Source organism: Haliotis rufescens, unplaced genomic scaffold (assembly GCF_023055435.1).
Source record: "Haliotis rufescens isolate VD_foot unplaced genomic scaffold, xgHalRufe1.0.p SCAF_1, whole genome shotgun sequence".
Classification (NCBI taxonomy): Eukaryota; Metazoa; Mollusca; class Gastropoda; order Lepetellida; family Haliotidae; genus Haliotis; species Haliotis rufescens.
The window spans coordinates 54,136,335-54,159,853 of record NW_025963779.1 but is presented as its reverse complement, the minus strand read 5'-3'; the positions used below and the strand labels follow the sequence as shown (position 1 = coordinate 54,159,853).

Genomic DNA, 23,519 nt, shown 5'->3' with positions numbered 1-23,519 from the left:
AAAACATTCTCAACAAGTACATCCTTTTCACCAATTCTTAAATGCAATTTTTCCAAAAGATGACTTCTAACCATAACGGGTCTAATGGACGCCACCTCCTTGCTGTGAGGTGCAGCAGACTTACACTGAGTTGGTAGCTGGTGGGGTTGTAGGAGCCGGTGCCACACACATACAGTGTGTTGGAACTGCTGGTGTTACGGGCGATGAAGCGAATGTGGTTCTGACAGTCTGGGAGCTGGGAAAAACAACAGAATATGAAAAGACGTGGTTTTGTGTTGAGAGGAAAGTAGTATTAGCCAACAATATGTCATCTGGCCTTGCTCGGACATCGTTGTCAGGTGTTGAACTGACTGGAAACATTAATCATTGTTTTTTTTACGATGAAAAATTGCGACTAATGATAGTTTCAGTGAGTGAGTTCTTTTACCAACATTCCAGCATTATAGAAAGATAGAAAGGAATGCACTGCACAAGTTGTATTCATGTGGGGATGGAACCAGGGTCTTCAGTGGAACCGCTAGGCCACATTCTAACATCAGCAGTTTTAGTTCTGTCCAATGGTGGATTAAGAAAGTTGATAAATTGTATTATTATCAGTAGTATATCGAGAATAACCATACAACCACATACCTCCTTCTTGCCCTGTATTTTACATCTGCCAACGTCAGCACGGTTGGGGGAGAGGTCCTTTTTCCGTACCTACAGAAAAATAATACATTAACACAAGCTAATGTTACCCTAAAAAAAACTATTGCAGTGAAGTGTGAGTGAGTTAACGTTGTTTTACATCACAATCAGCTATACTTGAGATACACTGTACCTTGATGGGTTGGGTTTAACGCCGCTTTTAACAGTATTCCAGTTATATTACGGCGTGTCAGCTTAATGTGGGAGGAAATCCCGAAGTGATGCAGGTCTCAGACGTTTACCACTTTGGTGAAATCCAAGAGCAAACCTAGAAACATAATCGGGGCGAACCGGGATTCGAACCCACAATCATAGGTTTCTGGCGTGCCCAAGGGACACAACTCTGCACAGTGAATCGCGGCCCTTAGACGACTGGGCCACCCATGCCCCCAAACGTGAGTTGAAAGCTCAGAGTGATGTAGTTTGTAAATGGATGCCACTTTGACAAAGGTATGGTGATGACAAACCAAGGAACACATCTGATATGTAAACAAAAGAAATGCAGATTCAGGCATGGCTAAGGGAGGCAACTCTAATCAGGAATTGCTGACTTACCATGCCAGCCAAATGTCGTGAAAATTATTTGACACATATATACTTACACTTGCTTTGTCTGTGACATTGGTAAGACTGAGTCCATATATCCTGTTCCTGAAATTGAGAACAACACAATTAGTTTGGGGTGAATAATCGACAATTTGAAACATCAAAGTTTATCTGAAAGATATATCATGTAACATTATTAACACATTTAACCGTAATGACAAGACTAGATAAATGGAGTGATGAGAATTAGAAAATGATATTGATGCTTCAAATCTTTCCCCTAACATCAGAAGGAAGTTTTTCAATCAATCAAAAACTTCAGTAATTTTCTTGTAAATGTCTTCCAACAGCAATTAATTTCACTTTGTGTTGACAAGACGACATTTCACATTGATTATTATGCTTGGATAACTGCTCTGGGAAATCAGACAAAATTAGCGCAATTCACAATTCCTGGACATTGGGCAAAAAATTTCCAAACTAATGACAGACAACACATTTCCCTTCAAGAAAACAGTCTTCTCTTCGTCCTTCCACCTTTTTCACAAATTCACATTTTTATATTCAGCCAGGGGTGAAATTATGTTGGCTATTGATTTTCATGTTAAACTGTCGTTAAGGGGAGGGCACTCTGACAGAACTCGTAACAAGAAACCCCGAAAACTCCTTAAGTGAGTACCATACGAGGGGTCACATAGCACAATATCCACATGATTTGTCACACAATACCTCCTAAAACATTCACATATTTACTCGTAAATCAGTTTCTCTGCTCTTGTTTTTACTTCACAGATCCTGAGCTGTTTATCAATCCCCAGAACATTTCGTTATTTCAAGCAATGATTTATGGATCAACTAAATGCGACAATGAATATGATAAATGTTCAGATTAGTAAATATATGTTACAAACACAAGTTTCTCAAATGACATCAACATTTAACCATCACTTCAACGTTTTCATGCAAATATCTGAGACAGAAATGAAATCAACCAAAAAATGTTTCACCAAAATATTTCTCGATTTCTTGTAAAAACATCAACTAGCATTACATAAACATCCCGCTGTTCGACATTTGTAACAATATGATATCCCATGTACACCCATCACCATCTATTTAGACAACAAAACAGCCATGTCTTGGTGTTATCATCAGAAATACAAGGCGGAAATCACATGATGTCATGAGCATGCAGAAAGCTCGATGCATGTTGTACCATTTACAGTAACAGCTGTATATACATGTTAAATGCAATGTATGAAGATCGGCGAATGGCCTCTCAGTACAACCTTGTATGTTTATTGTGATAAACCTTCAGCTCAACGTCAACCTTATTTTCTCTTGAGTGCAAAAAATCACAACTTACATTAAAAAAACATTTCTATTAGATTTTTGGATGATTTCCACCATTCTTGCATTATGTTGTTGGCAGTATCTTTAGCCTTATTATACAAGCTCACGCAATCTGATTGTCTTCAAAATGGATCTGCTGTTTATGAATAATTCAGAACTACTGGTGGCCAGATCACAATATAAGTAGCCACTGCTTGTGAAGGACAAGCTACTTCCTTGACAGTTTGCATCACAACATTATCACTAGTGTGGGAGTTGGTATCATGCCGCTTTTAGAACTATACTAGGCACACCAGAGTGAGTGAGTATTGTTTTACTCCGCTTTTAGCACTATACCAGCAATATCACAGTGGGCAACACCAGAGTGAGTGAGTATAGTTTTACTCCGCTTTTAGCACTATACCAGCAATATCACGGCGGGAGACCAGAGTGAGTGAGCATAGTTTTACTCCACTTTTAGCACTTTACCAGCAATATCACGGCGGGAGACACCAGAGTGAGTGAGTATAGTTTTACTCCACTTTTAGCACTATACCAGCAATATCACGGCGGGCGACACCAGAGTGAGTGAGTATAGTTTTACTCCACTTTTAGCACTATACCAGCAATATCACGGTGGGCAACACCAGAGTGAGTGAGTATAGTTTTACTCCACTTTTAGCACTATACCAGCAATATCACGGCGGGCGACACCAGAGTGAGTGAGTATAGTTTTACTCCACTTTTAGCACTATACCAGCAATTTCACGGTGGGCAACACCAGAGTGAGTGAGTATAGTTTTACTCCACTTTTAGCACTTTACCAGCAATATCACGGTGGGCAACACCAGAGTGAGTGAGTATAGTTTTACTCCACTTTTAGCACTATACCAGCAATATCACGGCGGGCGACACCAGAGTGAGTGAGTATAGTTTTACTCCACTTTTAGCACTATACCAGCAATATCAGGTGGGCAACACCAGAGTGAGTGAGCATAGTTTTACTCCACTTTTAGCACTATACCAGCAATATCACGGCGGGAGACACCAGAGTGAGCGAGCATAGTTTTACTCCACTTTTAGCACTATACCAGCAATATCAGGTGGGCAACACCAGAGTGAGTGAGCATAGTTTTACTCCACTTTTAGCACTATACCAGCAATATCACGGCGGGAGACACCAGAGTGAGCGAGCATAGTTTTACTCCACTTTTAGCACTATAACAGCAATATCCCGGTGGGTGACACCAGAGTGAGGATAGTTTTACTCCCCTTTTAGCACTATACCAGCAATATCACGGCGAGCGACACCAGAAATGGCTTCAGACACTACCTGTTTTGGAAATCAAACCAAGGCATTCAGTGTGTTGATCCAACCAGAAGGGTACGCCACCATCCCACAAAGAAAAAGTAATTCACACAAATCATCAGGATTGTTGTAAACTTTTGAAAAAGCTGCCACAAGATTCTAAACTTACAAAAAAAAGTAAAATAAGTGTCAGCAATTAACAAAACCTTAACAGAAATTTAATACCAATTAAAAGCTCCCTGAGCTTGATAGTGCAAAAGACGTACATCCTTTTCAAGGCTTCATACCAGTGAATGATAACTTTTCTATGCCTTGGGTATGAAGAGAAAACAGACAAGGCATTGCTGTGATTTGTTTTCCAAGCTTCTCTGGAAAAGGGCGAGATGGTAGAAACCAGTCAAATTACATTACTATACTCTGTCTTTGCATCATCATTATATGATACAACTGCTTAGGCGCTGAACCTCAAATGCAAATTGAGGACTACCAAACATCAATTTTCCAAATCCAACCACCAATAACAGTTTGGCAGGCTAATATGGAGTTCCAAAACATTATTCACACAAAGAATTCTTTCAAGTAGAAAATATTCCTTTCCAAGCATACTTCCCCTGATAGATTTTTTTGTCATGTTTATTGGATCAATGGTGAAAAACAAATAATCCCCATCCCAAGCAAAACAAAAGTTAAAGTGGGAGAGCTTTATCCAGATATATATCATGAACATTTTGTTACTGTCACCTGATAACAAAACACTAACATTTTTGCACCCTATTTAACAGCTCTAAATGACTTCCAATTACTTGGTGCATGAGAAATCAAATAACTCCCAACATTGAATACCATAAACTTTTTGCCAACAACAAACACATGCTTGTTTGGTTCTGACAATTTCTTCTGAAAACCTCTCCAGCGAATAACATGCCAACTTACATTGAACAGCAAACAGAATGACAACAATAAAAACAGTTCTCTTTTCCTTTTTCAGTCGGCCATCTACACTTTAACATCCCATAATTTGAGAAGCTTGCTACATCAGGCAACTTGTTATTTCTCTACACGAGCTCTGTGAGTGGCAACCACGATCAGCCGATAACAGAAAGATGTTTTTGTAAATTGACGATGAAGGTCTGTAAAACTCAACCCAGCCCAAGCCTCCTCTGTTACAGTTAGCAGTAAAGCAGAAAATGGATTATGCCAAAATGCACAATTTCCCCCCAGTTCCGTGACCAAACATTGGCTTAAGAATTCCTCACCAGGGCAAGAATTTTTGCTATTCATTAACCCCATTATGGCCCCTCATACCATAATGGCATACAATTGTGATAGAAGAAGCAAAAAATGAAGAGTGAGTGAGTGAGTATGGTTTTACGCCGCTTTTAGCAATATTCCAGCAATATCACGGCAGGGGACACCAGAAATGGGCTTCACACATTGTACCCATGTCGGGAATCGAACCTGGGTATTCGGGGTGACGAGCGAACACTTTAACCACTATGCTACCCGACCGCCCCTTAAAAAAATGAAGAGAAAAGGACTTTGACAATTTTTTCAGAATTTTGGTAAATAATTTTGAAGCATATTAGCAATCAATAAAGATAGTGTTACAAGTAGGTGATACAAAATGAACATGTCTTGCAAGTGGAGTGAGTGAGTTTGGGTTTATGCTCTGTTGAACACCTTTTCATTTACAACACAGCATGTCAGCTTGATGTGAGAGGAAAACCAGAAGTGATGCAGGTCTCAGACGTTTACCACTTCGGTGAAACCATTAAGCATGGGGATGGTGCTTAGCAAGTGGGTGCATACCTTGGAACAGCCCTTTGTAAATGATAACTCATCCACAATCAAGGATGTTTTTGTAGAAGACTCTGACAAGAATAGGTGATAATGTCATATGTCTAATACACACCATGGCCATGTTGACAGGTCTTCTGAACAGGGTAATCTACACATGATACACGATATACAATAATTTGTCTTCACATTCTAGCATGGCCTTATGACAAAAGATAATTGGATAACAAAAACAGATATGAAAAACATTTGATGAGATGAGTTCTAAACTCCTTCTGATTCCATTATAAATTGACAAGAAATCGGCACACAAAATTGAAACCACATCACAAGCTCCAACCCGGTTTTAATGTCTCTTGTTACAGAAGAAAGTCTCGCCTTTCAAATCATAAACGTACAATGCAGAATAACATGAGTATTAAACACAACATCTGACCTTTAAGAATAATCTGATCTTGATTTTCGGGATTACTTGTCAGGGTTTTGCTCTTTACCTCCAGACATTTGTAATAATCCCAATATGAGAGGAGTCTTCCATTCTTTGTAACATGATGGGGTTATAATTCCATCTAATAATGCGCAACTTGGGAAATATTCAGACTGATTGCCGAAGGTCAAGGATCATATTGTCTTCCAAGAGACCTAGAGAACCTCCAGTTTACAAAGCAACACAAATGTTGCCATGTTGCCCTCTGACATTTCTTGTCTGTATAGTCTGGGAGACAAGTTGTACTGGGTAGGGTTGTAAACACAAATACTACCATGTCTGTAGCCAGAAGGTAGGAAGTGACCACACCAAGCTCTCACTCCCATATCTGTACAAACATACCACTGGCTGATGATGGTAAAATGAACCGACAAATGACTTGCTGGTTCCTGACTAACTTGTGGTGAGGTTCACACGACTGAGTGGTCTTATTTTCACCAACTTTTATCAATATTCCAGCCATCACAGATGAGGACAGCAGGAATGGGCTTGCATATTGTACCCTGTGCGGAATTGAACCTGGCTCTTAGCTGTGATGAGCCCACACTTTAACCACTGGGCGACCCCACCACTCCTGAGTTTGTCCTGGTAGGCAGGGACCTTGTTTAGTGTATGACAGGCATTGGTGTGTGAGTGAGTGAGTGAGTGGGGTGTTTCATGATGCTTTATCATTATTGGACCAAAGCTACATCACAGCTCCAGCAAAAATTAAGTCTAGTCAGGAGACCAGTGATTGGTAGTATGAGGAATGATCTATGTCACTGAGTACAGCATGACACTCAATCTGGCAGGTCACCCATTGTGACCACCCCTTCATCATTTGATTCAGCTTTTACAAGAAACATAGGGTACTGGAGCACTCTTTACAAAAAAGGCAATATTGATAGAAACAAACAACTCCATTTATATTGAAAAGGAGCCCCAGTGAGATGGAAGATTCAGAACCAGTGGAACATCTAGACTTGCTTCAATTAGAGCTATAGATTTATAGTAAGGCTGTGCAGAAGTGAAAATAATATGGTTCAGAGACTTTGAGACGGACTTGGAGCCTGTTCTATCCTGGAATAAGCATAGTGGAGACAAGTGAGCTTCATGGCATGTGAACTTGTATATCAAAGGTTCATCAAGTATATGATGTACAAGCCTCTCCCCAGCATCTCTTCTTCAGGACATCCCATCTGTATTCATTACATACCAGACTGTGACATGACTGGAGCATGTCCAAATCACCTCAACCAGGTGTCCCAAATACATCAGAATGGACATGAAGGTGGGCGGGATATGACACAAGACCTGATTTACAGCAGATAGGTATCCTCAAGAGACCCCTGACCTGACATCAAGGGCTGCAGAGGACCAAGTGTCTCCTAGAACAGGAGACCTCAACAGAATACAAGACTGTCAAGTCCCATTACAACTGGCTCAGTAGACCACGGTCACCTCAAGGAGCCTCTTGGATTGTTCTTCTCTGAACTCCATACATGAAAAGGTTGTCATTGACCTTTTCTTTCAGACATCTTTATGGGGGGAAAAGAATAATGCTAAGCAGATACTTATATTTCCTTCTCAAACTGATAGTAAAGGATTTATGCCATAGTCAGTGATATTGTTTGACTGTTACTGAGTGACGTTTGTGAGTTCTGCTACAGTCAGTGATATCATGTTAACTATTACGGAGTGACTATTGGGATTTATGCAGACAAACATATAGTCCCTGAAATACAATTATGAATAAAGTTTTATATACATAATTGCATGAGGGAAATTTCAAGTATTTAGAAACCCTCAAGTCTTTTAATTCCAGGCAAGCTGAGAATGGGATGAGTATAGGCTGCTAGAGCTTAGAATGGATTAGAGTTACTAAAATATGCTCTGGAGTCTGAAAGAGAGATTAGGATTTATCATGCCATGTTGTTGACTGTCACCATGTCTTTTACCCTGCATAATGAAAGTAGGTTCTATCCAAGTGGTAAGCAAATATATTAAAATCTACATTCAGTAAACACAGTGGCCATCAACCATCCATTCTAGCAGCCTGCAACTCTAGGTCAGGCAAAGGGGTCAAACTGGCATTGGCTGGTTTTGTTTTCAAAACTCAATTTAAAAAACATAGTTCATCTGACCTTTTAAGAAACATGGCTGATTAAATCGAAAGTTATTCCGAGCAGGAGGTTGCTTTCATTTTAAATGTTTTCACCAATAATTGAAAGACCTTTCTTAACCATATGAAATCATCACTTTGTGGAACCAACCCATAGCCATTGTAACCTGGCTCAGATCGGATTCTTTCTTACAAAAATGAACTAATGAAGTAAAATCATTGAACAGCCAGCCACCTTAATCATCACATTTGCCACTTGTATAAAACCACCCTGTCTTATTGTGTAATAGCATGACCCATGATCTGAGAAGCACATTTCCAGAGCTTCTGAACCTTCCACCTGACAGGGCTCATGTCCAAAGGCAGCTGGGTTGTCAAAAGCTTTAATGAGAAAAAAGTGCTTTGTCAAAATGTTATCTTTTTTCCCTTGTGTGATTACAGTGACAGATTGGCAAAAAATGTTATTTATTTTCAAACAACTCAGACCCCACAAACGGAAGGAGAGCAGACAGTTTCTAAAGCAACCCTTAAACTGGACTCAATTCAGCTGCGAACTTCGATTGTGCTGATTCAGCAACAAACTCATGCTTACAAAATAACACAGGGCTTATTTTTAAGTAGTTATAAATCATGTTGTGGCTAAGATACAGCTGAATAATATGGAGGGCCAATGAAAAAGTAAAAACATCTGTATAATTATGAAGCAAAGGGCAATGACAGGCACAATTGCAGTTTGTCATTTGTTTCATGAGGACATAATTGTCCCTCTAATCCCTGATGACACACAAATGAGATAACTCTGAGCTTCAGTCTCGACAAATGGTCTCCCTTCTGCTGAAACCAGGCCCAAAATGAATTATCTATTAGATTTTCATCCAATTATTTTTCAAAAGTGACACAGGAGGCATATTAGTTGATCGAAATCAGCAGTGCCAATTTGAACGAGAATTTTGCAGGTTATAAAAGGAGGGAGCAAAAACAGTGTTGACTGGTTACGAATATATGAATTTGGGTTGGTGAGTTAGGTTTAAAGCTACCTTGAGCTGTATGTGAGTGAGTGAGTTAAAGTTTTACGTCACATCGGCAGTATCTCAGCCATATAGTGACGAGGAGCTGTATGTTAGAAATATGATGGTTCCTCGGACGAAGAGCCCAAAGTGATGCAGCTAAACAAATTGAGTGAGTTTTAATCAAATTACAACATTAATTTTAGAAAATCTGAAATTAAGGAACTTGAATATCAATATAATATTTCAAACCCCATAATTAATAGAATATAGGTATAATTAAAAAATATGTCAACGTTCTTGCAATTAAGTCAGTCATTATGCTTGAATTTGTAATTGCACATGGAAGCAAATGTTAGAAATGGACATCTGAAAGCCAACATTATCACTGTCTGGCTCATATGTCCCCTCATATTTGAGGTATTAAGTAACACTTGCACTTCCTGTATGCAGCTGAAATCACACTTTTATGATGCGAATGATAAGTGTAACATGTACACTTCCTAAGCGCCTCCTAGCTGGATGACACACATGTATGACATTAACTTCAACAAGCGCATCAACAAGTGGGATATATTAAAAAAATTCAAATACTTGCAAAACAAATCGATCGTAAGACTGACATTCACTGTTTAGTTTTTACCAAATGTATGCATACAATATACAATCCAATGTTAAACTTATTCAGAGCCATGTTGTCAGCAAATGTATTACATTTTGAGCTTTTATTGCATAAAAGCACACACAATATTTTCTCCCTTATGCATAAAACATATTGTCAGGTGCTTTTAATTTCAAACAAATGCGAACAATAGGCCTTGTCTGTTGTATGAAGCTTACAATATCAATTTCAACCTTTTAAACAATTTCCCATCAAATGCAGTCAAGAAAATTAGAAACACCTGCCTGAGTGGGTGGATGGGTGGGTGGGTGAGTGAGTGAGTGAGTGAGTGAGCACTTTGAAAAAACTGCTGCAAATACAAAATGGATAATAATCAAGGAGAACAGCAGATCCTGTCATGGGTATAAGGGATGCAACTCTGCAAAGCAAGCTGTGACTCTTTAGGAAGTATGATTACCATCTTGACATCTTTAATTCAAAGCATACAAAGACAGTGACACTTGCCAGACACAACCAGGTGTTTAATCTACCTAACATGATATGAATATCTCAGCTGTTTAAGCCAATTAAGCTGAAGCAAAAGACACCCAATGATGTTGAAGCACAATGAAGAAAAAACGCTGTATTTTGACATTTCTTCTAAAGAAGGAGAATTTTAACAACAGAACGAAGGAAATGCTATTGGAGCCACATTGTCTGATCCGATTGTCTCAGCTTCCTGGCAATACACATGGTGAGAGACATTATGCGATCCCTTAACAGAGTGCTAAGTTTCAGGAAGCCATCAGATTTCTCCAGGTTGTAAAAACAGAGGCAAATTAGATTCCGGAATGGCCATTAGTCAGTTTCAACAATAAACTGTATCAGGGAACAAGGCTCACAATCAAGACAGCAACTGTCCACGGCAACAACCTCATACAGGAAAAACGTGGTTTCCTATACACACTGTTTGTTTTATCATTCTCCGCCTATATTTATTTAAACACAATTTAACTGAAATTTTGAATTGATAAAATCATGATCTCCTCTGGAATTACTGAATCAGTTCCCAAATTGAGTAATCTATCAACACATGTTTCTTCTACAACACAATATCTGCACACAACACAATGTCTGCACACTAACAGATACAGGTGTTCACATCAGACACCTGCTTGAAAAATTCTCACTGTCAAGGAAATTAAATGTCCAATAAATTTGATAAAACACCTGAACCTACATAGCCTACAGCAAAGAACAGTGGGAGTGTTAACCCCTTAAACTTTAATTCAGGAATTAAGATAATTTCTTTTGAAATGAAATGAAAAAGGATAAATGGCTCTGAAAAGAAGAAAGTAAGAGCTTACTGACAACATCAAAGTATTGATGTTATAATCTTGTAACATAGGTTTGTCATATGTAACAATACTGTTATATCGTATGTGTGACACTCCTGATGGCTGTTGTACCCAAATTGTGTCACGCCTGCAGCCTGTTATACCCTACTTATGGTACACCTGTAGGCGTCACCTGGTACTATCAACAAGCGAGAGACACAATAGCAGGTGTCAGTGACATGTTCATTACAATACCAAGGAACACTTACTCAATGCTAAAAAGTTACAAACACTGATTAAAACCTCCTTGAATAGGTAATGACAAATACACCTGCAAAGTTTCATGGAGATGTCACTATGCTTCTAAAGTTTTGATCTGATATGTAGACAAATGTATATCACAATTAATGATGTGATACATACTAAAGAAAAAAAAAATAATGGATTTGGAAACTTCTCAAAGAGAAAAAGCACCTTGTTGTTTGGTTGACAATATTCATAAAAATATTTCAAACAGCTTTTGAGTTTCACTGAGAGTGATAACAGTTTTAGACTATTTTCTGGCAATATTCCAGCAATATCTCAGCATGGGACAGTACATGCTTCATACAATCAGACAACAGTGTTGTACAGTGAACTCTGTTGTGATTATGGAAATGGTTTTGATGCTCATCTTACCCATTGTATCCATGTATAAGCAAGCATTTTACTGCATGAGAAGCAAGCATTATTAAAGTTCGAGGGAAAGATGGATAGATAAGCCAAATCCATTGAGGTGGGGACAGATCATTTTCATAAAAACCACAAGGTGTTGATTTCTAAACCATGCTTACAGGGGAATCCACTGAAACTATGATAAAAAAATTAACCAAAAAAGGAATTCTTTGAAAATATGGAAAGATTTCAATTTGGTATAACCAGTGGTTTCGAAACTCAAACCCCAGTCAGAATCAGATTCAATTCAACTTTTGATACAGAAAGAATCATAAACACTCCAGATGAATGCTCCCATAAGCAAAGTACAGATTGGTGGCAACGTGTCTTGTACTGACAGGTCTTGTACTGATACCCCTCTACCACCTGGAGATATCTGCTGCCTACCCCACCATGATTAAATTCCAGTCTGTGTATCGACTACCAGTCCCATCTCTGATGGCTGCAGCTATCTCCACACACAGGGAACCTCTTGACCTTGGTATTTGAAGCTTTATTTACAGAGTATTCTATAGTTACTGCTACACAAGGTATGTTAAGATGGGCAATATTAAGGGTACAATTTTTGGACATTCTCTGTGGAAATGTTGATGTTTGTATGAGAAAAGGAAGGACTCCCCCAATGTAACATTCACCTGCAATTCATGGCATCCAGATGGGAGAAACACACCAGTGTCTATATCCTTTCAGGAATGAGTGAGTGGGTTGGATTTAATGCCACTTTGAACAGTATTGAATTCATATCCCAGCATGTCAGCTTAATGTGGGAGGTCATAGATGTTAACATTGGTGAAACCCATTAGCACAGGTATGCAACTGACAGACCTGGAATTAATTAATACAATTTTTTATAAAGTGCTAATTTCCACACAACAAAGCATGCTCAAAGCGCTGAAAACACACATACATATGTACACTAAATTCAAATGGATGAGTTGTCAAAACAGAAAAAGTCTTGACTTGAAAATATCAATCGATGGAGCTGTTCGGAGGGAAAATGGAAGAGCATTAAATATTTTTTTTGCAGCAGTTATTTCAAAAGTTTGGGCACCAAATGATTTTAAGTTTGCAAGTGACCAGCTGAATTTTGGATTCACAAATGGGGGCAATCTGGATGCACACCCACCACCAGCAGAAGAAAAGCGGAAATGAAAAACCTACTATTTCCTGTACAACTGCTTATGGATAGTTGACAGTAAAGAGGACTTCTGTTGAAAATCTGAAGATTTTATAGTGTGATGATTATACAGGATTTGTGGCAGTAATGTAATAGAAGCAGGATATTTGTTGGAAATAAACAGTTCTTAATGTAACCACATGTATCAATGTATTTGCCATAGTACTTATTGGATGGAGTTGCTTCTGTGAAGTTCCTTCTTTAGCAACTAATCCATCACTAGTTCTTATACCACTGTTAAATGCCACTAAGGAGAGCCCCCACATCTGGCGGATCACCTTGATGTATACATCCTGACAAGTTGTTAGCTGTGATAATATCAAGAAGATAAAGGTTGGTGATAACTTAAACACATGATTATTATTATCAATATAAATATACAGTATGTCCAATCATACCCCGTTTGCATATTATATACTGACAAGACCTTTTGTTCTATCCTTCAGATGCACTCACACAAACACAAAACCCCTGATACATGCACAGAAACACTGAATGTCTTATCGTCTAGTAGAGAACAAATATACACCCAGGACATCCCTTGAACATAGGTAAGACATCAGTAAGCTCATTGTCCTGCCATTCTCTTCAAAAACATCCTAACAGTTGAGGTGAGATCCCCTTTCCTCCTCCATCAGGCATGTCTGCCATTGTTTGTTTCCCTGGCTGTTTTTACCTCCGACTGCACAGTGGAGACAGCACATGTAAACATTCAGGAATGGATGAAAGGAGAGAGATGGTTGGTTGCTGGCACAGGTCTTGGTAATTACTTGACAGATCAAGACAGTGAGTTTGTGAAACTTGGGTGAGTTATCCTGACATTCACGAGCCTGATGTGACCAACTCACAAGACCAACAAAGATCAGGTTTCACCCAGACTCCACGTGTGATGCAGGAATTGATAACTTCTTACAGACTAAATGGTTTGGATTTGGCTGAACAGCTTGCTCATAACAAAAGGTGACAAATGGCTTGTTTTTGATGATTTGTATGAACTGGTAGATGTGGCGAGTAGATAGAAGCATACTGTGGTATTTCACTGTTGCTGCTTGAAGAAGCAAAGGGAGATAATATACAAGGCCAATACATTATCTATGCTTGCAAAAAATCTGGAGGTTAGGGCTTTCTTGAGATGCATAAAAAGATCAATCCTTCAGATGTACTTTTGGTGTTGATCAAGGACCAGGCACTCCGTCTCAAGCAGATGTTTGACAACTACAGAATATTTTAAAACTAAAAAACAAAATGTTTTCAACAGTCCTAGCTTCATCATTTTGTACAGCTTCCACAATAAACATGCCGCGCTAAATTCAGCTGAAATCCAGCTAGAGGCAAAGAAACTAAAGATTCAGTTAGTCAGCAATCATGCCTTCAATTCCAAACATAGTAAGAAACAGTGAATAAACACAACCTCTTGCCTATTAGTCAGCTAGTTTGTCACAATCCTGTGCAAGAAGTATTGACTTTGGCACTCCTATTTTAACCTCTCTGTAAGCCATGCTCCATTTGGAGGAAGTTAAGATGATGGCACGGAAGTGAAGAACTAAACAGCCAGAAGACAGAAGCTTAAAGAATGATGAATGTGTACCACAGTGTCTCGGCAGTGAAGTTACTCCTACAGGCCTTCCCTCTCCACCACACTATCTAGAATAACTTTGAAGCAGTAAATCTTGACAGGAAGCAGTTTTTGATCACGACTTTTGTTTGCTCATCCATTGCTGTCTTCAGCTTAACTCATTGCTCAATTGTGAGAGAATGGCGATTTCAAACATTGAGGAAACTTGTGGATTCCATTTGGAACATGTATTACAACTTATTATGGACTTCATAACACCCATGTTTCTGCTGAAAATGAGGCATTGATTTGAAACGGGAAACATTAGATTTTTTCACAAAATACATTTAGAACTTACCCAGAAGGCTACATTGATTTTCAAATACAGAATATCAGATTCATTTTAGACGGAATACAACTGCTGACTTTAATGTAAACACTTTTTTACAAACAACTGACTGATTTATTATCGTCAGAAATTCCATGATGTTTATTCCACTCTATGAGAATGTTGTGTTTTGTCACACGTTCTCCTTGTGTGCAATCTTACAAGAATGCATGATGACAGCTTGATGTTCTTGGATTAATGGCGCATACAGCTGCTTCAACACAGACGACCGACATTATTTCCCAAAACACTAGAATGTCTTCCAACACAAGCTGCTTCTCGAGAACAAGTCTGCTGTCATTATTCCTACATACACTAATGGACAAAAGATAAGGGAACACGCAATATATCGCAGTAAAAGGTTTACTGTAGTCCTGAAATGACTGTGGAATATCTGAATGTTCCTATTCCAGCTCTCTTAGAAAGTATAGATGATTGAGACAGGCAAATCTAGACAATGCACATCAGCAGTAGGAAAAGGCCTTAATTGAGTGAAATTGAGAAAGAAGAAACAATATTTCATCGTCTACATGTCTAGCACAAGGGAAAAAAAGACTTTAATGGAAAGAAATTTTAATTTTCTCAACACAGGAATTCATAGAAGTTACACTGACTGAGTGGGCGAGTTGGGTTTAATGCTGCTTTGAACAGTATTCCAGTTATATCAAGGCATTTACACTGACTGAACACCACAAATAATAACAGTGTCAAACTCATAACTTTGCTCTTCTTAGTGGAAGTAACGATAAACAAAAGCTTTCCTTTATAACTATTCCTGATTTCTATCAATACATTCTGACAAAACTAACAGTTTCTACATTTCAAATATTGCTCTCTTGATCAATCCCCAAAGTAAAACTTATTGTTATTTTGAGTGGTGAGGAACCAATACTCAAACTCTCTGCTTGATTTATGAAGCTGAAGTACTCTTCCCCTCCCTTCATAAATATCCTAAATCTTCATACTATAGACCACCTGTTGTCTCTTCAGTAACATCTAAGACTTTCTTCACAGCGCAAGAAAGAAGCAGACAAGGCATCACAATGTTTCTAGGAGTATGATGGTTTTCAATGGAGAAACTATGGTTTCAATCAGTGAAAGGTGACTCATCTAAAGGTCTTCAGGATGAAGGAGGGCATCCTTGCAGATTCATTGCATTTCCTGCATAAATCCTTTCATCTTATTACATCAACAATGATGGATGAATAAAGAATTGCAAGGACATATGTAACTGTAAGTGTTTTATTCTTCTTTTATGGTTTCAAAAACTACAGTTGCACTACACAGATATTGATCTCAATACTGACACTGATCAATTTCTGTTCCCAAAACAGCCAATTTGAAGTTTGAGGTGTTTTGCCAAAAATAAATCCGCACCAATAATCATCATGTTATTCTCATCATCAAAGACTATTAATGCTTGTTATTCTATCTTGATTCATATAGACTCACGCTGCAATGGACAGAGTACAAAGACTCTGATTGAAGGTATCAACTTCAAAACCTTTTGAAATTCCAACACCATGACATTAAAAATGACAACTTTTCAAATTATGTCATTACAAACTGATCTTCTCATTATCCTGAAAGCATCAGCCATGCTTACTGATGCGTAGGAATATTTCTGGGGTCTGTCTGGATTCCATTCCAGAAGGATGGTACAATATGTCTGGGATGCTTCCATGCCTCAGTACCTCCAGCTCTGGCGGAGATGACCATGACATGCTGGTCAAATGAACATCATGCACCATGACCCACTCCAGTGTGAAAACCATGTCCTCTTCAACAAACATCTTCAAAAACAGACATTTTTGTCATTTGCCTGTGTTTGAATGAAGAATTTGTTGACGTAATTTATTGATATTCTCTGATCTTTTATTTTGATGCTTCACCTAGCGTGTAGACTAAACACTGAGGATAATGGCATTCAGGTCTTTGATCTGCGCCTGAATCAAAACACCTTTTCATACCAAGATAACATCTCTCTTGCTTCTGTTTTTCTCAACACCTTGTAGGAAACAATTTCATGGTCAATACCTCTATCTATCAGTGCTTCCAACACAGTTCATTGTAACCCCAAATCAAACACACTAATAAATCCTGCTAATACCTAAAGATAAGAAACATCAGTGGTGCTTTTGGTGGAAGAGATCGTTACTTTCAATTACCAAATTCAGCCAAAGGAACCAATTATACCAATAAACAAAATTGGTATTTACTCAAAATATACATGAAGCATTTAGTTTGAAACCTGAATCCTTGGAAAAGTGAGTAAGTATCATTTTATGCCGCATTTGGCAATATTCCAGCAATATCATGGTGGGGGACACCAGAAATGGGCTTCACACATTGTACCCATGACGGAAATCGAACCCTGGTCTTCGGCGTCATGAGCGACGCTTTAACCACTAGGCTACCCGACCGCCCCGTATCTTTGGAAGAAAGGGACAATGTATTACAAAAATTGTCAAATAGTAAACTACGTTTATAATGAACACGCTAATAACAAACTGACAGATATAACGAATTTATTTTTAGTCCCGACCATTTATATGGTATATGCTGTATATATGCTGTATGTATGCTTATAACGAACTACGGTTATTATGAACTAAAATTAGTGGTCCCCTCAAGTGCGTTATAACTGTAGTCTTCTGTATTTCCATATTTCAAAATCTATCTGTTGGTTAAATCTCAATTAATGCTATTTTATGCATGTGCTGGAATATAAGCCTGTTATTCTGAACACAGTGTGAGAGTTTGGTTAAACACCACTTTGAAGAATATCTCAAGGATATATCACTGTGTATCAGCTTAATGTGTGAGGAAATTCAAAAGTGACATGGCTAGTGATGATATAAACAACAAAAACTAAATGATTTATTATTTTGAATCCAATCATGCCAATTGCTTAAATGTAACAATTTTGGTATATGGCCATGTGCGCAAATTCTTTTTATTTCTGAAAGAGATATGATTTGGGATCATAGATTATGCAAGTACATTTTCAGATCATCTATATTATGTATATAATGTACACACACTTATGGTTGGTGGATCGAAACAAACAGATGCATTTTGGTGTGAATGAGAGATCATTACTCCTCTTCTGTTACCAAAGCACAAGATGTTTCCCTGAGACAAGGCATTACGATGCATGCACAAACTTTAGTGCTGTCAGTTTTTGTTTCCTGTCATTAAATGGCATACCATCCATTCTGAATTCCATCATGGCCTCCAACACCATATCACAACATGTTCTGTGGAGATAGGAACTATTATGACTCCGACATACTTTTTTCAATATTGAACTGTTACCGCAAACCATTCTTGCTGAATTTCCCTTGCCTACTAACACCTCAGAGATGGTGTACAAAGATTGGATACAATTTTCATGGTGAAACCTAAATGTTTTCATATTTCTCAGTCCTGACAGTTTATAAATGCAACAGTTTTTAAAGCATAATCTATTCAAACGTCTGATGGATTATTGCGACTAGTCGTTTGTTTCTCAGGCAAAAACTATGTCTTGGCGACAGATATCTCCTTTCAGTCATCAAAGGCGTCATTTCTGGAACATGTATTCCTATGTTGCCACATCTTTGAGAGCAGCTTCTTCGGCTTAACGCTTGTAAATTTGGTTTGGTTCCCACAACCTAGCCCTTTGGTTGGTCCTTCTGGCCAGCGAGTGGTTCTCATTGGCCGACATCCATTGCTGGTATCATTAGAAATTGTTATTGGATATGATCTTTTTATCATGGGCGACTAGCGAACCATTTTTGACTTCATCCATTATGCAGTTTCACAGCATCTTCTTTCAACGATGCCATCATAAGAAAACATGAGACTACATTTTGAACACATCAAAAGGCAGGTCTGATGTGTTAAGTTTTATTGTAGACAGTGTGTCTCCATTTCAACTTTGCATAATTTTCTTCACGGATGCCATGGCACAAAGTATGATAGTAAATCATCAATGATATAGCATGATCTTTGTTCCTGCTTCTATAATTGCTTGGAAGCTTGATCATGAACAAACACACAAATAAACAAATGCTACGGACATGAAAAGTGTGATTAAAGCCTTAAGGTCAAGCCTGAAAGATGAGTTTGTTTGAAACAAATATATTGTGCCTCCCCTGAAAAGATGACCTCATTCTTTTGACCTGACAAACAGATATACTATTCATAAAATAATGTAGGACACTAATTATTTAGGGAGTTAATTTCTAAATTCTTCCAACCTAATTCCTACCTTCTCATGGCATCTCAAGACATCCTTCATTGTGTGATGACGTCATCCGTTATTTGATGATGTCAGTGTATTGTAAAGGGGAGTGATTGTTTCTGCTAAGTGGCACTATCACTTCATCATCTCTCTTCAGGATTAGTTCTCTTTACATCTGACCGAAAGGTTTTGACACTACTTTCCCTGACAGATTTGGCTATTTATTTCTCTGATATATTTGGCTATTTATTTCTCTGATATATTTGGCTATTTATTTCTCTGATAGATTTGGCTATTTATTTATCTGATAGATTTGTTTACTTATTCCTCTTACAGATTCGACTATTTCTCTGATAGATTTGACTATGTCACCGCCAAGTTTACAGACAACTACTTTCTTTCTTTTGTAACATTTGTATTCCTTTTGTAGTTTGTTTTTAACACAATTGAAGTGTAACAATAACTAATAAACTAAAAGCCTGTCATAATGTTAGATGGGACAACAAAATGGCCCTGAATGAAAGACATGCGCTCAAACTTAACCTCTCTGTTATTTACAGTTTACTGCCACACTGTTTCTCGTTTAATGCCACACTCAACAATATTCTAGCTATAGGATGGCATCCTATGAATAATTTAGTCTGGACCAATTATTGTTGATATCATGAGCAATGGCAATAAAGCAAGTCACACACAAGCAACCAGGTCACCGAGGCTGACCAACCAGGTCACCGAGGCTGACCAACCAGGTCACCGAGGCTGACCAACCAAGTCACCGAGGCTGACCACCCAAGTCACCGAGGCTGATCAACCAGGTCACCGAGGCTGACCACCCAATCCATTGAGTAACTTCCTACAGGCACAGGTTACTGGGACCCCTTGTAACCGGCATTCCCAGTTCACATGTCATTGAGTAATACAGGAATCTGTACTTCAAAAAAAGAGGAAAATAGGAGCAAAAAGTCAGATCTATGTTTGTGGGTCATCTACAAATGATAAGCGATTTTATTCATCAATAATTGTCTCCCTTTAATTGGCTGATTAATATGGTATGTGTGTCATGAACAACATTCTAATGTCACTAATTTGTCATGTTGATGAGACATCTATCACACGATCACTGGCATAATTAATGCAACAAAAGGCCAGGACCAAACAATTCCCAGATGCTGATGTTGATAGTTCTGGAGGAATATTGGTAATCCCTGGTCTAGATAGTTCTAGATGAACTATGTCTCTTTTTCAAAATGGCTGTTGATTAATTTTTCATAGTTCTATTTTCTTCTTAAAATACATCATAAAAGATATTAGTTTCACATGAATAGTTTATCTAAACCAAACTAATTTCAGCATAACCAAGCTGTTGTGATGTGTATCAATGATAAATCTTAAAGAAATACCAAAAAGCTCATGCTGATAATTGTATTATCTTGTAACTGATAACAATGCAACCTGGTACAAGGCAATCATAACAACGAAGCTGACATTAGAAAATATTTATAAATTTCTCATGCACAGATATTACATGAGCAAGTTCTATTTGAATGAACAATATGTATTAAACATTTAGTAAGTTCAAAAGACACAGGCCTTTTTATCAACACTTCAAAGTTGTTTGAAAAAGTAACTATAACCTAAATATGATTTTATGAATATGAAATTTCAACAAGAAAAGTGCAGAAAAGAACAAAATAATGGTTACAAGTTATGCAGCAATCTTGAATACACAAAAATCCCCCCCCCCAAGATTTGATACAGAAAATCATTAATTGAGTTACGTCCTCCTTACAAACATGTTACGGTCAACTTTGGGAATTTTGTTGTTGAACATTGCTACTTTCAGTTTGTTTACTTCACAAATACCGATATATCTACATCTGATTTCTATAAGATACTTAATATTGTTACAAATAATCGTGTTTCCAAATAAATACAAAAATAAAGTCTTTAAGAGCAGCATTGATGGATTAACTGATTTCTTAAAGGTTACCATGACTCATAATTTGCAAGTTACACGACTCTCAGATTGTCAAATCTTTGTCATATCGGGAGACGTCAGATAAAATCTCGTATTATCAAATCCTCACCAGTTCAAGAGATATGTCACATGAAACTTGTATGAGAAAATCCCTCCTAGTCTCTTCCATCCAATCTAATCCTCTCCTGACAAAAACTCTTTTTTTTCAAATTAGTTTAGTGTTTAATTTGGGTAGTATTACAAATCCCATGAATTTCCTTGCAGGCAAGGTTTCCAACAAGTGTCACAGTATCAGTGTACATGATCCCACTTGGGTAATATATATAATTCCAAAGGGGTTAGCCTTCGTAAAGATCTTTAAGATCACATTACAATCGTAAAAGATTGTCAATTTTGGTGAGCACAAACAAGATTTAACATCTTGTCGACAGTGGATTACACCATCACCACGGCTGAATGCCTTCAGTTCTATCAAGACTATATGTAGTTAACCATTGACAATTAAACAGCAGGTCATGTCACTTACACATACCTTTCACTGACAACAGTCGACAGGGCCCCTGTTTCAGAAAGTGACCTCAGTGCTACAACTGCCCTAATTCTATGTTAAGGTATGGTAGATTGATCACCTTAGTGCTATGATCACCCTCTGGAATAGGGCCTAGGATGAAAACAGAAGTAAAGAATGAAAAATACATGAGTGAGTGAGTTTGGTTTATGTTCCTGTGAACAGAATTCCAGTTATATCATGGTGTGTCAGCTTAATGTTGGATCAAAGCCCAAATCGATGCGGTTACTAGACATTTACAGGATTACATGAAACCAGAGTTTTCTGAAGCTATATTAGCGCTAAGACTGTCCTAACCTCCACACTATCACACTAACATACATTGTCACAGATCTGAGACTGCTTGTGAAACAGACAGGTTTTCAGAATTTGAATGAATTCACAAACTCACAAACCTACGGACCAGGAACAGTCTTCGATACTGCCATGTTTTCCTCTGCCGTGATTTATTAAAGCAATCAAACATCTCAGTACCTTGCATACACTGTAGTATCAAGGCATGCCTGTGAATTATTTAGTAAATACTTCACACATCATCTCAGATATCTGAAATCCTTTTCACACATTAATGTCAGGATTCTTTGACACACTCAGAGCTCACAGCCTGCAGACTAGTAGCAAAATTATCCAAATATCTGAAACTTTTCCTCCCCAACGTTGTGTATAAAGCATGTGAACAAACACCAAACCATCACAAATCGAGCTTGATACTGATGACTTTTACAGCTTGAGTATTTGTTAAACAGGCATCATGAGCAAAGTTCTTTGAAACTCTTCCTTTCCCAGCATGGTGGCAACATCACCTTTGACTGATCTAGCACAACAGGCACAGATTAGCTTGTTTTGGGCACAAAAAGTCAGGTTTGGTTCTGTTCAATTACCCCTGACTGTGAGGTGGTCTAACCCGTTCTGTATATGCAGGTGCCGCTCAAGCACACACTAATAGAAAATCAGTGCAAAAAATGCTAGGTTTCAGATACTCTTGTACCCCAGACAGCACTTTTCATGCTATGAGGGATATTTTTTAAGATGATTGAAAGTAATCTGACATACAAACTGAGACTAATTGGTATATTTTAGAGATAAGAGTCACATTAGAAAATTGACTGTCATGGTAATATGGGAGAACCCTGTATGCAGTATCCACTCAGCTGTTGGGTGGTTCAGTGTTTCCGAATTGTCTTTCATGTTTGAAAACACAGCAAGTTGCTTAAAAAGGTCTTTCAAGTGTATTGAACTACCAAGTAGTGCCATGTGCAAGGCTTGAATGGGACTAATTAAATAGTGGCCTCTTGTTATCACTAACCTGCAAGGACATGAGAGAACTTCCTAACATCCCACGTGTGATTAACAGAGTTGGGGATGGGAAGTAGGTTCGGGATCGGCAGCAATTTCCAGCCGAATGGAACTGGTCAGCAAAGAATGAGAGTGACATGATTTATCCTGGAGGGAATTGAACCCGGAACTCCTGTATCCAAAGCAAACACATTAATCACTAGCCCACATCTCCTGAGATTTAGTGAGTGAGAAATTGGATCATATACCGGTTGGTTATACCACAACCATATCAGTGTCATTCATCGAGATGTACTGTAATTTTGCTGTCTGCTGTTTGAACCAACATTCCCGTCCTCAATGTAATCATCCTGGATTACCTAGGGTATTATATCTCCAATCATTTATGATAACTGCCCTGGAATTTTTCAC

The 23,519-nt window shown here is 38.1% G+C and overlaps 1 protein-coding gene across 2 annotated transcripts in view; it reads right to left on the bottom strand.

Annotated features, from left to right (window-relative positions):
• The window catches only part of LOC124131566 (semaphorin-2A-like), a 154,836-nt gene that overhangs the window by 11,583 nt on the left and 119,734 nt on the right, over positions 1-23,519 (bottom strand). For both annotated transcript variants that reach the window (XM_046494917.2, XM_046494916.2), the window contains exons 4-6: positions 1,290-1,338; positions 631-699; positions 125-235 (exon numbers count right to left, since the gene is read on the bottom strand). In XM_046494917.2, the coding sequence (XP_046350873.1) occupies positions 125-235; positions 631-699; positions 1,290-1,338 (229 nt within the window). The remainder of the gene's footprint in view (positions 1-124; positions 236-630; positions 700-1,289; positions 1,339-23,519) is intronic.